The sequence below is a fragment of the Cydia strobilella genome, chromosome 9, assembly GCF_947568885.1.
Source record: "Cydia strobilella chromosome 9, ilCydStro3.1, whole genome shotgun sequence".
Taxonomy (NCBI): domain Eukaryota; kingdom Metazoa; phylum Arthropoda; class Insecta; order Lepidoptera; family Tortricidae; genus Cydia; species Cydia strobilella.
In genome coordinates, this window is record NC_086049.1 from 245,926 (window position 1) to 265,088 (window position 19,163).

Below are 19,163 nucleotides of genomic sequence, written 5' to 3' on the forward strand. Positions count from 1 at the left end.
TCACGCAGCAGAGGGTAGTGCGGTGTTTGCTGCGCTACGGCATGGGTCAGTCTGTCCTTGTCGCTAAAGGTCTCTAAAGTTTTTAACCCGGGGCTCACTTAGACAAATTAATGAAGGCCATAATGTGGTTTTAATTCGCTACTTTCGCTATCGCTAGCCGAGTGAATATCGTTTATAGAAAACGCCAAATGATTACGTGATTTTTCGTTTGCGCCTGTCGACTCCATACATTTTTAGGGTTCCGTACCCAAAGGGTTAAAACGGGACCCTATTGCTAAGACTTCGTTGTCTGTCCGTCTGTCACCAGGCTGTATCTTATGAACCGTGATAGCTAGACAGTTGAAATTTTCACAGGTAATGTATTTCTGTTGCCGCTGTAACAACAAATACTATAAACAGAATAAAATAAATATTTAAGGGGAGCTCTCATACAACAAACGTGATTTTTTGCCGTTTTTATAGATAATGGTACGGAACCCTTCGTGCGCGAGTCCGACTCGCATTGGCCTGTTTTTACTTTTTAATTGGAGTTTGTCGATAAAGGATTCTCTTTTCCCCAGATGGTTTCGTAAAGTTTGCTTAAACCACTCAAGCTGAAAGTATAATGATTACATTTCTATCTGTTTAGTGCTCCGAACGCCGGCGCCGTACCTAGCAGCACTGACGCAGTTCACCCTGGAAGCCCGTGACACCATGGTGAAGCTACTTCCCGAGGTTCTACTGGACTTGTCCAAGGTGTCCGACACCAAACTCATCGCAGGACCAATGCTTGAATTTCTTTCTAGTAAGTTATTGATTCCAGGCCAGGCCCCTATTTCACCACGATGACAGGTGCGACAACTGTGGACGTCACAGGCCTCCATAGGCTACGGTAACCGCTTACCATCGGACGGGCGGTGTGCTTGTTTGCCACCAACAGTTTAATAAAAAAAACTCCATTGTATCGCCAATAAATAAGTACTTATTTTGCGACGCTTATGACAATTGTCACAAGAAACACGACAATTGTCACGAAAATCCGACACAGAACTCATTTCCTGTCAAGAATTACCGAAAATTCTTAAATCTGTGACAATTGTTACAATTAAAATTCCGTCATAATAATTATCGTGTACAACAATTACAAAACTGTTTTTTTTTTCAGCACTAACTCGACTACCGCGAGTATTCGCCTCGTTCGTGGAAGACCAATACATGTCGGTATTCGCCATCCTGCTCCCTTACACGAACCCGTCCCGCTACAACCACTACGTCGTCTCGCTCGCACACCACGTGGTCGCCGCCTGGTTCCTCAAATGCCGGCTGTCTTATAGACGCAACTTCGTGCGGTTCATTATACATGTAAGTCTTTGTTTATTTGTCGAATTTCGTTGTAGATGGCGCTGTTCAATCGGCTACATCGTGCTATTAAGATTTTTCTACAAATCCATATAAGGTAAGGTAAGGTATGTGTTTGACTATCGGGACCATAAACATGTACATCACATGTACAAAGCAAATGCTGCCATCTTGTGGGCTACTTTGGAAGCATAAACTACACATTTACGCCTCACGCCAAAAATCTGACGTCTTGTGTGCTGCCCCCTACAGTTTATGCACGCTCCCTATTGACTTGTCGAGTGAAGTTTTTAAATATGAATAGGAGTAAGTGCTACTGACAAAGTTGGCTTGCCAGAGTATTTTATACATGTCGTTGTTGCGGGTGTTGCCGTCCTGCTCCCGTACACGAACCCGTCCCGCTACGCCGTCTCGCTCGCACACCACGTGGTCGCCGCCTGGTTCCTCAAGTGCCGGCTGTCTTACAGACGGAACTTTGTCCGATTTATTATACTCGTAAGTATTCCGTATTTCCCGTGGCAGGGTCGCCATGTGATGAGGTCGAACTGTTGCTTCTATAATTGTGACGTTTTCAACCAAAAGGTACCACATTGTCGCTTGTCGATAAGGTTGATTTCTAATTGAAGCTATATGGACATAGCGCCTTACTGACAAGCGACAGTAAGTATCCTTTTGGTTGAAAATGGCACAATTATTACATCCTGTATAAGTTGGATGTATACACTAGGCAGTAGCATATTGAGAGAGGTGTGGATTTACTTGATTCAATCATCTGGAACTTGAATTCTAGATAAAATTTAATGTAGAAATTGTATCAATATGGAATATTACGCGAAACTGCGTAGGGGGCCAGGGCCACTACCACAATCTGAGAGTCTATAGTGAAACAAAAAAAAATCTTTATCTAGCATCTCTGCCACTCTTGCATATTCGAGCGATAAAGAGGCAGATTGCGAATTTTCAGATTCACGTTTCCCGGTAGGTCACCGCCTTGATGCATCAATGTCATAATTTATTATCTCTGAAAACTTGTCAAAAACCTGTTAAAGGTACAGTATGTATAAGTTACTCTATGGTATACTAAAAAGGCTAGTGCTGCACACTGGTGGCAGAACATTGCAGTAATATCCCCTATTGGGATAGGGTCGAATTAAGAATACAAGATAGAATAGAATAGAATATATTTTATTTGTAGTAATTGTACATCGTCATATTCAAAAATGATTTACAATTAGAAGAAGCAAGCAAGAAGAAGAAGAAGCAATTAGCTTACAGATAAGATTATAACATACAATATATGTATAGCAATGATGAATTAGAAGAACAATACATTTATTGTATCTTGGATTACACATTTCGTTCCGTTTTACACATACTACACATTATTACAATTATAAAACCAATAATACATTTAAAAGGCATATGCAAGTCAATACGTTTCTATTAAGGCCGTTCCATCGGCTTGCCGCTGTCTCTGTCACATTTCGCAAGAAAGAACGGGAAAGATCATGTGCGCCAAGTGTCAATTTTGATCGAATTTTGTCGATTTTTATTTATTTTAAAAACGTTACCCTACAATATCGAAATTCGAAAGCTATGAAATTATTATTTAAGTTAAGATTGTTTTTTCTTCTTTTTTTGTTTATAGTACCACATAATAAATAACCGAGTAAAGTTGGATTAAAAGTCCGAGTTAGAGGTTACTTTGGGAATTAATTGTATCGAGCGAAGTGTCATAATTCGTGTATCGGAAGCTATGATATTAAAGATAATATAGTCAAGAACTACATATATTTTTTCCACGTCTACGAATATCAACGCCTCTTAGAAAAACAGGATCATATAAGGAGACTTTTCGCCTTCTAGCTCAGGGAACCGCCTTAAGTGAACATAATTTTAAGCATGTTTTCATTAAATTGAATTATAAATATAGAAAAAAAAATTGAAATGTCATGAAACGATTACATTAAATAAATTATAAGGTTTCGACATATTTAGTCATTCGTCTAGGAATTATTTTACCGAGTAGTATGCTTTTTTTGTGCAAAACGTTTTGAGTTCGCTAAGATAATAGACCCTTGAAGGCGCACGATCCCTGTAGGGTTAGGGTTTTATTTTGTAACAATAATTGTGTTTTCAGGGTTTGCACAATTACATCATCATGCCATTTGAGGAGCAGCTGCACAAGTATAAAGTGCACGCGCCGACCAACGAGGACTCCAGCAATCGCAAGCGGAGCTCCAGTTTGGTGAGAACTATTATTTTTCACCTCAGCAGCTCGAACAAGCCTACTTTCGTCACTCCCTGGAGTGAGGAAAGTGCGACTTTCCTCACTCCAGGGAGTTAAACAATGTAGCTTTTTAATTTAGTAAAGGCCATGAACTTCATACTACGGTACGGTACGGTACGGTGCGTTTCGGTACGGTCCGGTCCGGTCCGGTCCGGTCCGGTCTCGTCTCGTATCGTATCGTATCGTATCTTATCGTATCGTACATATTATAATACTTTTTTTTTTGTTTATTCTGTGTAATTCGAAATACATTTTAACCTTTAATATGTTCTCACTACTAAGGTGAAAAATTATGTGTGCAACACGAGAGCAAAGTTATTTTACATCTCGTGTTTTTGAGTCCCTCGCTACGCTCAAGATTCTCTTTCGCTTTCTTGGGACTCAAAATAAACACTCGCAAGAAAAACCAACTTTCCTCTCTTGTTGCACAAATAACTATTTTGTAGCTATTGCCCGTAACTTTTTCTGTGTGGAATGATGCTGATTGATAATTGTGAGGGGGTGGGTCGGTAGGAGCCTCCCTCAACAGGATGGATAAATTAAAGGCAGGATCCAGGGCGATCAGGGTATTTATTATTAAAATAAGAAGGCACCTGCAACAATACAGGCGAGAGTTACTGTCTGATGCGCTAACAAATAGAGATAAAACACTTTCCTAAATTACTTAACTATTATAAAACTTACAATTTCATGTGCCTTTGAATGTAGGTAGAACAGATGCGCTGTTACAATAACATGTGCACATAACACAATGCACTCGCAGTATGAATTCACTATATAGATCACAATATAATAGTACATTATTGTCGAGGCTCGGAAGTAGCTACTTGCTGGCTGAGGATTCGTTTTAAACGGACGACCTTGGGAGTCCGTTTAATTGAATCCGAAGCCAGCAAGTAGCCTTCCAGCCGAGTCATATATAGTGCTTTTCTCAAAAATGGCGCAAAAAATACAAATATAATAGAAATATTTTACAGAAGCAACGTTCTTATGTATATATTTTCACAGACAAAAGTAAAAAGATTTGCTTTGCCGCCGTTTTATTTTTTTAATTAAAAATTGAAGTGTATTTTGCTGCTGAAAGTACGCCAACTTATTTGAGACACCTAAATAGTCGCGGTACCAACATTATAATAAATAAGTACTGATCATCTGTTTGGCTGTTTAATGGACCTATGCCTTCATTTGATATGGCCACTTCAACTTTTAAAAAGTTTGGAACTCGACAAATAATGGAATTTGTATGCAACATTGCAGTCCTGAAATCGAGACTGCAATGTTTTTAACTTTTTAATTTTTTGACTGGCCATAAACTACGCACTTCGCGACCTACTTTTTAACCGGCAACGTCGAGTTTGCCGTCCATTTTTGAGAAAAATATTAAACTGAATACTATGCACTGCAGGAAATAGATCTTCACTCAGCAAAGTTTTGTAATGGACTGAAAATTATTACCAACGAAATGGATTCGAAGAAGGATTTGAATTTGAATGGCGAATTTAGGAATTGTATTGTGCCAGGAATAATACAAAAGTTGGTAGTGTAACGTTCCGTTACACGCACCGTCACACTACCGGGGTCGCCCTGGAAGGGAAAATCCTGGGGCTTAGGGCCAAAGGATTTTTCCTTAAGCGAAACCTAAGAATTAAAAAATAGAAAATACAAACCGGCAATACAATAATAACCGGCCAAGTGCAAGTCGGACTCGCCCACCGAGGGTTCCGTACTTTTTAGTATTTGTTGTTATAGCGGCAACAGAAATACATCATCTGTGAAAATTTCAACTGTCTAGCTATCACGGTTCATGAGATACAGCCTACCGACAGACAGACGGACAGCGGAGTCTTAGTAAGGAACGCTAAAAATATCCTATTTGGGCCTCAACCTTAAACTGTCTCTATACCAAATTCCATCTAAATAGGTTCAGCGGTTAAAGTGTGAAAAGGTAACAGACGGGCAAATAGAGTTATTTACGCATGTAAAATATTACTAAAGATTTTATTTGTATTGTATAAAAACTTGTAGTCAAACTTAGTGTTACATTGTAGACTGATTTTTATAATGTGTATTTTTTGTGTCATTTTCACTGAAGTTATCATAAGACCTCTTTTAAATCCTATGCGACTACACATTTCAATATTCCAACCTATTATTCATGCTGTTAATTACGCAGATCACTGGGTGCGTCGAAGCTAACTTTGCACCGATTTAAATAGAACAAAGTGAGAGAGTGTCATTATAAACGTAATATTTTCATAGAACATTGACATTGCCACAGGTTATCACTGCAAATGCCACGCAATCTTGCTCTGACTCGAACGGAAGGTCTAAATTTGAATCCTAGACGCAATCGGTCCAATGAGTAGGATGTTGAAAATGGCGACCAGTTTGTTATGTTAGTGCTGAGCGTTGTGTCGTGTTGTGTTGGTGCAGGGGTCGCGGGGCGTGTCGGCCGCGCCGCTCGGGGCCGGCGCCGGCGCCGCGCGCGCATGCGCCGCCTCCGCCTCCGCCGCCTTCCACGTGGAGCTCACCGAGACCTGCGTGGACCTGCTGGCGCGCTACACCGCCTCCGCCTGCAGCGTCAAGCCGCAGAGGTATGCCGTAGCCCCCTAGTGGAGCTCACCGAGACCTGCGTGGACCTGCTGGCGCGCTACACCGCCTCCGCCTGCAGCGTCAAGCCGCAGAGGTATGCCGTAGCCCCCTAGTGGAGCTCACCGAGACCTGCGTGGACCTGCTGGCGCGCTACACCGCCTCCGCCTGCAGCGTCAAGCCGCAGAGGTATGCCGTAGCCCCCTAGTGGAGCTCACCGAGACCTGCGTGGACCTGCTGGCGCGCTACACCGCCTCCGCCTGCAGCGTCAAGCCGCAGAGGTATGCCGTAGCCCCCTAGTGGAGCTCACCGAGACCTGCGTGGACCTGCTGGCGCGCTACACCGCCTCCGCCTGCAGCGTCAAGCCGCAGAGGTATGCCGTAGCCCCCTAGTGGAGCTCACCGAGACCTGCGTGGACCTGCTGGCGCGCTACACCGCCTCCGCCTGCAGCGTCAAGCCGCAGAGGTATGCCGTAGCCCCCTAGTGGAGCTCACCGAGACCTGCGTGGACCTGCTGGCGCGCTACACCGCCTCCGCCTGCAGCGTCAAGCCGCAGAGGTATGCCGTAGCCCCCTAGTGGAGCTCACCGAGACCTGCGTGGACCTGCTGGCGCGCTACACCGCCTCCGCCTGCAGCGTCAAGCCGCAGAGGTATGCCGTAGCCCCCTAGTGGAGCTCACCGAGACCTGCGTGGACCTGCTGGCGCGCTACACCGCCTCCGCCTGCAGCGTCAAGCCGCAGAGGTATGCCGTAGCCCCCTAGTGGAGCTCACCGAGACCTGCGTGGACCTGCTGGCGCGCTACACCGCCTCCGCCTGCAGCGTCAAGCCGCAGAGGTATGCCGTAGCCCCCTAGTGGAGCTCACCGAGACCTGCGTGGACCTGCTGGCGCGCTACACCGCCTCCGCCTGCAGCGTCAAGCCGCAGAGGTATGCCGTAGCCCCCTAGTGGAGCTCACCGAGACCTGCGTGGACCTGCTGGCGCGCTACACCGCCTCCGCCTGCAGCGTCAAGCCGCAGAGGTATGCCGTAGCCCCCTAGTGGAGCTCACCGAGACCTGCGTGGACCTGCTGGCGCGCTACACCGCCTCCGCCTGCAGCGTCAAGCCGCAGAGGTATGCCGTAGCCCCCTAGTGGAGCTCACCGAGACCTGCGTGGACCTGCTGGCGCGCTACACCGCCTCCGCCTGCAGCGTCAAGCCGCAGAGGTATGCCGTAGCCCCCTAGTGGAGCTCACCGAGACCTGCGTGGACCTGCTGGCGCGCTACACCGCCTCCGCCTGCAGCGTCAAGCCGCAGAGGTATGCCGTAGCCCCCTAGTGGAGCTCACCGAGACCTGCGTGGACCTGCTGGCGCGCTACACCGCCTCCGCCTGCAGCGTCAAGCCGCAGAGGTATGCCGTAGCCCCCTAGTGGAGCTCACCGAGACCTGCGTGGACCTGCTGGCGCGCTACACCGCCTCCGCCTGCAGCGTCAAGCCGCAGAGGTATGCCGTAGCCCCCTAGTGGAGCTCACCGAGACCTGCGTGGACCTGCTGGCGCGCTACACCGCCTCCGCCTGCAGCGTCAAGCCGCAGAGGTATGCCGTAGCCCCCTAGTGGAGCTCACCGAGACCTGCGTGGACCTGCTGGCGCGCTACACCGCCTCCGCCTGCAGCGTCAAGCCGCAGAGGTATGCCGTAGCCCCCTAGTGGAGCTCACCGAGACCTGCGTGGACCTGCTGGCGCGCTACACCGCCTCCGCCTGCAGCGTCAAGCCGCAGAGGTATGCCGTAGCCCCCTAGTGGAGCTCACCGAGACCTGCGTGGACCTGCTGGCGCGCTACACCGCCTCCGCCTGCAGCGTCAAGCCGCAGAGGTATGCCGTAGCCCCCTAGTGGAGCTCACCGAGACCTGCGTGGACCTGCTGGCGCGCTACACCGCCTCCGCCTGCAGCGTCAAGCCGCAGAGGTATGCCGTAGCCCCCTAGTGGAGCTCACCGAGACCTGCGTGGACCTGCTGGCGCGCTACACCGCCTCCGCCTGCAGCGTCAAGCCGCAGAGGTATGCCGTAGCCCCCTAGTGGAGCTCACCGAGACCTGCGTGGACCTGCTGGCGCGCTACACCGCCTCCGCCTGCAGCGTCAAGCCGCAGAGGTATGCCGTAGCCCCCTAGTGGAGCTCACCGAGACCTGCGTGGACCTGCTGGCGCGCTACACCGCCTCCGCCTGCAGCGTCAAGCCGCAGAGGTATGCCGTAGCCCCCTAGTGGAGCTCACCGAGACCTGCGTGGACCTGCTGGCGCGCTACACCGCCTCCGCCTGCAGCGTCAAGCCGCAGAGGTATGCCGTAGCCCCCTAGTGGAGCTCACCGAGACCTGCGTGGACCTGCTGGCGCGCTACACCGCCTCCGCCTGCAGCGTCAAGCCGCAGAGGTATGCCGTAGCCCCCTAGTGGAGCTCACCGAGACCTGCGTGGACCTGCTGGCGCGCTACACCGCCTCCGCCTGCAGCGTCAAGCCGCAGAGGTATGCCGTAGCCCCCTAGTGGAGCTCACCGAGACCTGCGTGGACCTGCTGGCGCGCTACACCGCCTCCGCCTGCAGCGTCAAGCCGCAGAGGTATGCCGTAGCCCCCTAGTGGAGCTCACCGAGACCTGCGTGGACCTGCTGGCGCGCTACACCGCCTCCGCCTGCAGCGTCAAGCCGCAGAGGTATGCCGTAGCCCCCTAGTGGAGCTCACCGAGACCTGCGTGGACCTGCTGGCGCGCTACACCGCCTCCGCCTGCAGCGTCAAGCCGCAGAGGTATGCCGTAGCCCCCTAGTGGAGCTCACCGAGACCTGCGTGGACCTGCTGGCGCGCTACACCGCCTCCGCCTGCAGCGTCAAGCCGCAGAGGTATGCCGTAGCCCCCTAGTGGAGCTCACCGAGACCTGCGTGGACCTGCTGGCGCGCTACACCGCCTCCGCCTGCAGCGTCAAGCCGCAGAGGTATGCCGTAGCCCCCTAGTGGAGCTCACCGAGACCTGCGTGGACCTGCTGGCGCGCTACACCGCCTCCGCCTGCAGCGTCAAGCCGCAGAGGTATGCCGTAGCCCCCTAGTGGAGCTCACCGAGACCTGCGTGGACCTGCTGGCGCGCTACACCGCCTCCGCCTGCAGCGTCAAGCCGCAGAGGTATGCCGTAGCCCCCTAGTGGAGCTCACCGAGACCTGCGTGGACCTGCTGGCGCGCTACACCGCCTCCGCCTGCAGCGTCAAGCCGCAGAGGTATGCCGTAGCCCCCTAGTGGAGCTCACCGAGACCTGCGTGGACCTGCTGGCGCGCTACACCGCCTCCGCCTGCAGCGTCAAGCCGCAGAGGTATGCCGTAGCCCCCTAGTGGAGCTCACCGAGACCTGCGTGGACCTGCTGGCGCGCTACACCGCCTCCGCCTGCAGCGTCAAGCCGCAGAGGTAGGCCGTAGCCCCCTAGTGGAGCTCACCGAGACCTGCGTGGACCTGCTGGCGCGCTACACCGCCTCCGCCTGCAGCGTCAAGCCGCAGAGGTATGCCGTAGCCCCCTAGTGGAGCTCACCGAGACCTGCGTGGACCTGCTGGCGCGCTACACCGCCTCCGCCTGCAGCGTCAAGCCGCAGAGGTATGCCGTAGCCCCCTAGTGGAGCTCACCGAGACCTGCGTGGACCTGCTGGCGCGCTACACCGCCTCCGCCTGCAGCGTCAAGCCGCAGAGGTATGCCGTAGCCCCCTAGTGGAGCTCACCGAGACCTGCGTGGACCTGCTGGCGCGCTACCCTGCTTCCATATAGGTTTCAGGAAGCTAAATGGGTTAATCAACTTTTTTTTTTTTCACTAGTCAACAACAAAAAACAATATGATTCTCATGAAAATTCGTTTCAGGAGTGACGCGGCAGAATGGATGTTCTCCGGCGGGCACTCTATGACGTGGCTCGTGGGGCACAAACTGGTCACCATCACCACCGCGGGCTGCAACATGAATAGCATCAAACAGGGCATGTGCGACAGGTCAGTTCTATCTATCTATCTAGCCTTTTTACTGAGTTAGAGTACGTCTCGTAGCTCAGTGTGCCGCTTGGCAAAGGCCTCATCTAGCTCTTTCCATTGAGGTCTGTCGTGGGCCACTCTTCTCCAGTTCGGGCCCGCTGTGAATTTGAGTTCATCCTCCCATCTTGTTCGAGGTCTCCTCTGGCCCCGTGAACAACCTCTTGGATACCAATCCGTTACTATTTTGCTCAATTTCAGTTCTCCGGTTCTCATTTCTCGCTTACCCTGGAAATAATAGCAATCGTGATAAAAACCAACTTTGCTTTTATATTTTACTGATAACTATAGTAATATTTAACGTGTTGGCATGAGTCGGGGATTGATTAGTATTAGTTCCCTCGTCCTCGTTACCGTGACTGCTACTAACTCGGCTCGTGCTGTCCGCCCGCACAGATGCGCGACGCTGTGCCGGCAGCACGCCGAGAGCGCGGCCAGCCCGCTGCCGCCGAGAGCGCTCAACGCGAGCGACGAACACGCCAAGGTGGTACGCATACTATAAAACATCTATTACTCATTATCAGGGTTTATCCATTAATTACGTCACACGAATTTCTAGGTTTTTTGACCCCTCCCCCCTCTGTGTCACACTTGGTCACATTTGACAAACCTCTCCCCCCCTGGTGTGACGTCACATTTTTAAATGAAATCGGCTAATCAAATTAATTAATATTTTATCAAAATGTTTTGACAAAATAAAATGTTACTAATTTTATAAGTAACCCAAAACTGATTAAAGATAAATTAAACGAATAAAAACGATTATCGTTCCAAAAACTTGTTATTTAACTGTACAGCGAATAAAATAATTTAAAGTGACGTCACCCCCCTTGTCACAACATGTCACATTTTCTTGACCCCCTCCCCCCCCTAAACGTGTGATGTAATTAATGGATGATCCCTCATCATCATCTTCCTTGCTTTAGCCCAGCTTTTTGCCACAGCTCACCGGAGCCCGGGGTCTACTTGGCAACTAATCCCAACTATCCCGAGCACTAGTTTTTATTTACGAAGCGACTGCCATCTGACCTTCCAACCCGGAGGGTAAACTAGGCCTTATTGAGATTAGTTCGGTTTCCTCATGGTGTATTCCTTCACCGAAAATCGACTTAATAATTAATAAGTCAAATGTTATAAAGTAATACTTTTTGAATGATTTTATTTTTGATAAATAACGGTTAATACTGTAACGAAGGTCCCCCCGAGCGACGGGAGCCACGGACAGAATCACAACAACCTACAAGTCACCAACCCGCCCGAGATCAAACGGTAAGTCTCACATCATGTCGGAAATATCTCCTAAAACATCTAAAATGAACCCTACTAACTCCTAAAATGAACCCTACTAACTCCTAAAATGAACCCTACTAACTCCTAAAATGGACCCTAAAACCCGCGCCGTATCCTCAACCTTACCTTTTTCATGTACCTTTTCATATTTGGAAAATTTTATGAAAGAGTAAGAAAAAAAACGATGTCAAATTTCACTTTTTAAACTTCCCGTATAGTATACTACACTCAGGCATTAGACAAATTTTTACTCGGTTCTTTACATGTTCCCTTTTTAATTCAAAAGTATGTTAAACTAAATTAAGTATGTATAAAACCGATTCTCTCTTAGAATCAGTTGTAAAAGTAGAATCAGTAGTATAGCGGTCAGCAAAACATTATATAGTGCTTAGTGTGTGGACCTATGTTGTCTTTTAATAAACGGATTTATTTATTATTTATATACAGTTCAGTGATCGTAACTCTAACATACTAATTACGCTATACAAACATTATCTGAACTGGATCAGCGCGTGAGCTAACGAATATCACGCGCTGATAGTGTTTTGCTGACCGCCATAAGTAGTAAGTAAAATTTACTCTTACGTGTATTCCTTTTAGACTCATCACATCATAGTATTTCTACTTAGACACGCGAGATCTTTGTATCCCAATAAGATAAAAACGTTTATACGTTTTCGTACCGTTCTTCACGTGTCCGTCATAAAAAGTGTGTGTACAACGGTAACGAAAAGCTGAATAGCATAGTGGATTGTGTTTGGTTTGGTTTTGTGTGTCACTAACACTTGCCCGGTTGCGGGACTAACCGCTTCATCGTGCGCTTCCTAATAACACATATTAAATGCAAATTAACGTACTTAGTGTAAAACTAGCATAAGTTGTGACCTGTTCGTTATACAGCGTGGCCCTGATAACCCGACAGGCTTTAACCGCGTATTTCTTACGGCAAAACATGTCATTAAAATAAGTCTAACTTTAAAAAAAAATGACTCGCTTTCTAGAACAAAATTAATAAATGTTAATCAGTATCTTGGTGTAAACAGCTTCTTATTTTGTGCCACGGTAATAATAAATGGCAATGGACATAATGTAAATCTTTGGAAAACAAATAATATCATGTACCTAAACTAAAACGTTTTGTACTTTGAATACTCGCAACTATATTACTTCATTCACATATTTTTATACTTACTCCATACATACATTAGCATCGGTATACAGTCCGTCTAACACTTCCACACTTGACTTTGTAAAGTCTGTGCAGAGTTAGCTTGGTCCGACTCTAATAATCTAGCCGGGTTACTTGGGCCGCCCCCTGTATAGCCGCGGGCAGCTTTTGCTAGCTGCAGTTATTGCTTTTCACCTATTTAGAAAGATTATTGCATAATGATCTTTGAATCCCTGCATAAATTAGGAAAGTAAATTAAATGGCCAGCCAAAACTAAATATTTTGTTTAGTAGAAAAATCAGATAGTCGGCAAGGGTTAGGTTAGGTTAGACTTTTGCTGACTAACTGATTTTCTGCTGACCATTTTTTTGCTGACCAGTTAAAATATTATCAATCATCCCTAAATCCCTATCAATTATCCCTAAATATTTATTTTGATTTAAAATTATAAAGTTTCAAATAATTGATGGGAATGAAGTCATTGCGAAGTAGTCTTTCAGGTCTGTTCCAACGTTAGAATAAAGTTTGGCGATATAGCTGAATAGAAAAAAAAAATACATTTGATAGTCAAATAGAAAAATACTTTCATTAGAATAGACCATAGAATTGTTACTAACTTTCTTGCAGAGTCAAACTACGTACTACTTAATTAAAATATGACAGATTTACACTCGCATAGCATGCCTCTCTTAAATGATGTCCATTGCATAGTTTCCGAAATGCAATTATAGTGGGGCCTATTGCCACTGAGGCACCACGCATACGTTTGCATTTATTTGTTATGTACGCGCGAGCGGTCCACTCAGTTTGCACACTAGGACAAAAAACAACGTAGTTTGACTCGAGCGTCGCGACGTTGTCGCTTGCTTGCTTGTGACGTGTGGTGTGGTGTGGCAGCTACAGCAAGCACTCGCTGCAACACTCCCGTTCGACCGACAACTCAGCGAGCTCCTCGCTCTCCGACCGGCCCGACAACGTGCCCTCCAGGTCAGTGGCGTGTCGCTACCGTGTCGTTTGTGACGTGTGGTGTGGTAAGGCAGCTACAGCAAGCACTCGCTGCAACACTCCCGTTCGACCGACAACTCAGCGAGCTCCTCGCTCTCCGACCGGCCCGACAACGTGCCCTCCAGGTCAGTGGCGTGTCGCTACCGTGTCGTTTGTGACGTGTGGTGTGGTAAGGCAGCTACAGCAAGCACTCGCTGCAACACTCCCGTTCGACCGACAACTCAGCGAGCTCCTCGCTCTCCGACCGGCCCGACAACGTGCCCTCCAGGTCAGTGGCGTGTCGCTACCGTGTCGTTTGTGACGTGTGGTGTGGTAAGGCAGCTACAGCAAGCACTCGCTGCAACACTCCCGTTCGACCGACAACTCAGCGAGCTCCTCGCTCTCCGACCGGCCCGACAACGTGCCCTCCAGGTCAGTGGCGTGTCGCTACCGTGTCGTTTGTGACGTGTGGTGTGGTAAGGCAGCTACAGCAAGCACTCGCTGCAACACTCCCGTTCGACCGACAACTCAGCGAGCTCCTCGCTCTCCGACCGGCCCGACAACGTGCCCTCCAGGTCAGTGGCGTGTCGCTCCCGTGTCGCTTGTGACGTGTGGTGTGGTGTGGCAGCTACAGCAATCACTCGCTGCAACACTCCCGTTTTCGACCGACAACTCGGCGAGCTCCTCGCTCTCCGACCGGTCCGACAACGTGCCCTCCAGGTCAGTAGCGTGTCGCTCCCGTGTCGCTTGTGACGTGTGGTGTAGTGAGGCAGCTACAGCAAGCACTCGCTGCAACACTCCCGTTCGACCGACAACTCAGCAAGCTCCTCGCTCTCCGACCGGCCCGACAACGTGCCCTCCAGGTCAGTGGCGTGTCGCTCCCGTGTCGCTCGGGACGTGTAGTGTGGTGTGGCAGCTACAGCAAGCACTCGCTGCAACACTCCCGTTCGACCGACAACTCAGCGAGCTCCTCGCTCTCCGACCGGCCCGACAACGTGCCCTCCAGGTCAGTGGCGTGTCGCTCCCGTGTCGCCCAGGTGTCGATATATCGGTCTTTCGACTGGCATCGCCAGGTCCGTGTGACTTGAGTAATGGGCCGAGAATGGCTGTTGGGCGTCTCTAAAATTATTGTGACGGGACCGTTGTAGTGGTAAATTCTAGTGTGCATTTAACTACGTACTACGTTACTGAACAGAAAGAGCACGTACAAAGAGTATGCATTGCGGACTGCGGAGGACACGAAAGCAAGCACAGGTTTATTTAATTTAAGACCCTATCCCATAACTGCTAGGTTTGAAATGGACAAACAGCTATACAATCTAAACCCAGATAGAATGCTCTACTATAAGATAAATCAACCTGGTTTCTTCAAAAAACGTCCTGTCAGAAAACTCGCACAAGGTATGTGAAAGACGGTATTACTTTGTATTTGCGAAACAGAGAATTGCATGACATGACTAACATATGTGACGTTTTCAATCAAAAGGCACCATATTCTCGATTGTTAATAAAACCGAATTTCTAATTACATTTATAGTGCTATAAATGACGTTACTCGTCAGTAACGTCTTATTGACAACCGACAATACAATACAAATACTCTTTTCAACACACTTGCTCAAAACGACGTTTTTATTCCACCGACTTTTGGCTCATAATCCTAGATATTAAACACGCGTGCTCTTTCAGTGTATTATTCCACTCGTGCTTTTTCATTATATTATCCGATTGAGTTAAGAAGGTAACTGATTGCTAATAATATGCATGGAAAGGGAGCCTTCTTTAATTGGTCAGGCCCGGCCGGCCCGCCCGCCGCGCCGTCCGCGGCCGGGGCGAGGGGCGGCCGGCAGTATGACAGATGCAACACACAATACTAACTGTTTTAACTATTAAAATTTGATTAATTAATATGTTTCTTTTTTTTTCTTGCAAGTGTGTTGAAAAACGTCGTATGAAACGCGTGTGCATTGGTCATTACACACATCGGCTCGTGTGTAATGACCAACTTAGCACACTTGTATCATAATGTACTATTGTTGCACATTTCAATAAAAAACAATACAGAAAGAAAACAGCAACAGAAGTTGAATAAATTGTATTTTGCTTTGAAACGGCATAAGTTGTGGTGTTTATAACGAATTGGTCTTTCGCTTCTAACTCCTGATAAATAAGTGATAGCACAAACGATTTCACCTTAAAGCGTGTATTTGACTTTTAAAAATGCTTTCACTTTCACCTCGAAGTAACACACATGGGACGTGATTTTATATGCATGTGATTAATTTGCTTGTTGAGAAGTTTTTCGTTTGTACTAGTTTATTCAAAATTGGTTAGGGACTTAAAATAATAAAAATAGTCAACGTGGGTAAATCAGCTCCTGACGAGCCTTTACGAATGTTATAATGATGTGAAATTGATTGTTTTTATATGCAATGTTGTTGTTTTCAGACAAAACTCGGCCGAATACAACCCTATAGTAGATGCGCTCAACAATTTCACGCAGCGGTTCGAAAAGATCTCAAAAGAAGTGGTAGGTTTACTTAAAATATTATAAGACATATCTCTTTGATTGCACGTGTTATAAAATGGAGGTACCTCTTTAACTTTGCTCACCCGTTACCATCAAGATGTTGTCTCCTTGACTTCCCCAATCCAAGTGGCCGGGTCTGAACCACAGTCTCTTTAACTCCCGCTTAGTGTTGCCAGGTAAATCATTAAACATTACCCATCACCCTAATATTAAATTCAGATATTTTAAGAATGTTGCCAAGTAAAATTCATATTTGCTTGCACTTTTTGATATAATTACTACAAAATCATGACAAAAGTGTTAATCATTCTTGTTGTTTACTAGACTATGGCAAAGCTGAAAGGAAGGTTTTTTTTGTCTTTGTATGTGGATATGTTTGTTTTCTGTTCTACCGTAGCGTTAAATCTATTAAAAATTATTTGCTACAAATAAGTTTTGGTAGCGGGTCAATATCAACGGCGTTTGAACATCAAATTTCTTTGGACACGCTTTTGCTAAAGTGTTTTTACATTTTTATATTAATTCTATGTTTCTATAGGATCTCTACAAGACAAAAATATCAGCAAAATATCAAAATACTTCGTCAAGAATGTGTTGGAAATTTTTGATGAACAAAAACGCTTTGATATTGACGCCAGCTGGATTAATTAGAGCGGACCTTGTTCGAAAAGAGAAATGTTACATTTAACTTTTATTTCAAGGATTGACATAAAAAAATCTAAATGAACATACCTTTGTGTATTGTTTCTGCAGCGTTTTCAAACTGTCTAATGTTACAGGATATAGAAGAAGCAGCGTGGTCACGAGCAGGAGAGCTGGCAGCGGGCGCCTGCCCCTGTTGGTGCGCGGACTGGGCCGAGATACACGTCCGCTCCCCCTCGGGAGACGTGTCCTGGCTGATGCGGGTGCAGAACCAGGTACACAGGGGACACCGGCCCTGTCGGTGCGGGACTGGGCCGAGATACACGTCCGCTCCCCCTCGGGAGACGTGTCCTGGCTGATGCGGGTGCAGAACCAGGTACACAGGGGACACCGGCCCTGTCGGTGCGGGACTGGGCCGAGATACACGTCCGCTCCCCCTCGGGAGACGTGTCCTGGCTGATGCGGGTGCAGAACCAGGTACACAGGGGACACCGGCCCTGTCGGTGCGGGACTGGGCCGAGATACACGTCCGCTCCCCCTCGGGAGACGTGTCCTGGCTGATGCGGGTGCAGAACCAGGTACACAGGGGACACCGGCCCTGTCGGTGCGGGACTGGGCCGAGATACACGTCCGCTCCCCCTCGGGAGACGTGTCCTGGCTGATGCGGGTGCAGAACCAGGTACACAGGGGACACCGGCCCTGTCGGTGCGGGACTGGGCCGAGATACACGTCCGCTCCCCCTCGGGAGACGTGTCCTGGCTGATGCGGGTGCAGAACCAGGTACACAGGGGACACCGGCCCTGTCGGTGCGGGACTGGGCCGAGATACACGTCCGCTCCCCCTCGGGAGACGTGTCCTGGCTGATGCGGGTGCAGAACCAGGTACACAGGGGACACCGGCCCTGTCGGTGCGGGACTGGGCCGAGATACACGTCCGCTCCCCCTCGGGAGACGTGTCCTGGCTGATGCGGGTGCAGAACCAGGTACACAGGGGACACCGGCCCTGTCGGTGCGGGACTGGGCCGAGATACACGTCCGCTCCCCCTCGGGAGACGTGTCCTGGCTGATGCGGGTGCAGAACCAGGTACACAGGGGACACCGGCCCTGTCGGTGCGGGACTGGGCCGAGATACACGTCCGCTCCCCCTCGGGAGACGTGTCCTGGCTGATGCGGGTGCAGAACCAGGTACACAGGGGACACCGGCCCTGTCGGTGCGGGACTGGGCCGAGATACACGTCCGCTCCCCCTCGGGAGACGTGTCCTGGCTGATGCGGGTGCAGAACCAGGTACACAGGGGACACCGGCCCTGTCGGTGCGGGACTGGGCCGAGATACACGTCCGCTCCCCCTCGGGAGACGTGTCCTGGCTGATGCGGGTGCAGAACCAGGTACACAGGGGACACCGGCCCTGTCGGTGCGGGACTGGGCCGAGATACACGTCCGCTCCCCCTCGGGAGACGTGTCCTGGCTGATGCGGGTGCAGAACCAGGTACACAGGGGACACCGGCCCTGTCGGTGCGGGACTGGGCCGAGATACACGTCCGCTCCCCCTCGGGAGACGTGTCCTGGCTGATGCGGGTGCAGAACCAGGTACACAGGGGACACCGGCCCTGTCGGTGCGGGACTGGGCCGAGATACACGTCCGCTCCCCCTCGGGAGACGTGTCCTGGCTGATGCGGGTGCAGAACCAGGTACACAGGGGACACCGGCCCTGTCGGTGCGGGACTGGGCCGAGATACACGTCCGCTCCCCCTCGGGAGACGTGTCCTGGCTGATGCGGGTGCAGAACCAGGTACACAGGGGACACCGGCCCTGTCGGTGCGGGACTGGGCCGAGATACACGTCCGCTCCCCCTCGGGAGACGTGTCCTGGCTGATGCGGGTGCAGAACCAGGTACACAGGGGACACCGGCCCTGTCGGTGCGGGACTGGGCCGAGATACACGTCCGCTCCCCCTCGGGAGACGTGTCCTGGCTGATGCGGGTGCAGAACCAGGTACACAGGGGACACCGGCCCTGTCGGTGCGGGACTGGGCCGAGATACACGTCCGCTCCCCCTCGGGAGACGTGTCCTGGCTGATGCGGGTGCAGAACCAGGTACACAGGGGACACCGGCCCTGTCGGTGCGGGACTGGGCCGAGATACACGTCCGCTCCCCCTCGGGAGACGTGTCCTGGCTGATGCGGGTGCAGAACCAGGTACACAGGGGACACCGGCCCTGTCGGTGCGGGACTGGGCCGAGATACACGTCCGCTCCCCCTCGGGAGACGTGTCCTGGCTGATGCGGGTGCAGAACCAGGTACACAGGGGACACCGGCCCTGT

General features: G+C 49.6%; 1 protein-coding gene across 1 annotated transcript in view; it reads left to right on the forward strand.

Annotated features, from left to right (window-relative positions):
- LOC134743970 (uncharacterized) overlaps window positions 1-19,163 on the forward strand; it is a 107,856-nt gene that overhangs the window by 35,703 nt on the left and 52,990 nt on the right. Inside the window, exons 18-32 of the mRNA XM_063677601.1 lie at window positions 629-784; window positions 1,145-1,341; window positions 3,479-3,586; window positions 6,062-6,222; window positions 10,069-10,194; window positions 10,627-10,717; window positions 11,426-11,499; window positions 13,586-13,675; window positions 13,729-13,818; window positions 13,872-13,961; window positions 14,015-14,104; window positions 14,158-14,392; window positions 14,446-14,678; window positions 16,121-16,202; window positions 16,982-17,119. Coding sequence (XP_063533671.1) covers window positions 629-784; window positions 1,145-1,341; window positions 3,479-3,586; window positions 6,062-6,222; window positions 10,069-10,194; window positions 10,627-10,717; window positions 11,426-11,499; window positions 13,586-13,675; window positions 13,729-13,818; window positions 13,872-13,961; window positions 14,015-14,104; window positions 14,158-14,392; window positions 14,446-14,678; window positions 16,121-16,202; window positions 16,982-17,119 — 1,961 coding nt within the window. The remainder of the gene's footprint in view (window positions 1-628; window positions 785-1,144; window positions 1,342-3,478; window positions 3,587-6,061; window positions 6,223-10,068; window positions 10,195-10,626; window positions 10,718-11,425; window positions 11,500-13,585; window positions 13,676-13,728; window positions 13,819-13,871; window positions 13,962-14,014; window positions 14,105-14,157; window positions 14,393-14,445; window positions 14,679-16,120; window positions 16,203-16,981; window positions 17,120-19,163) is intronic.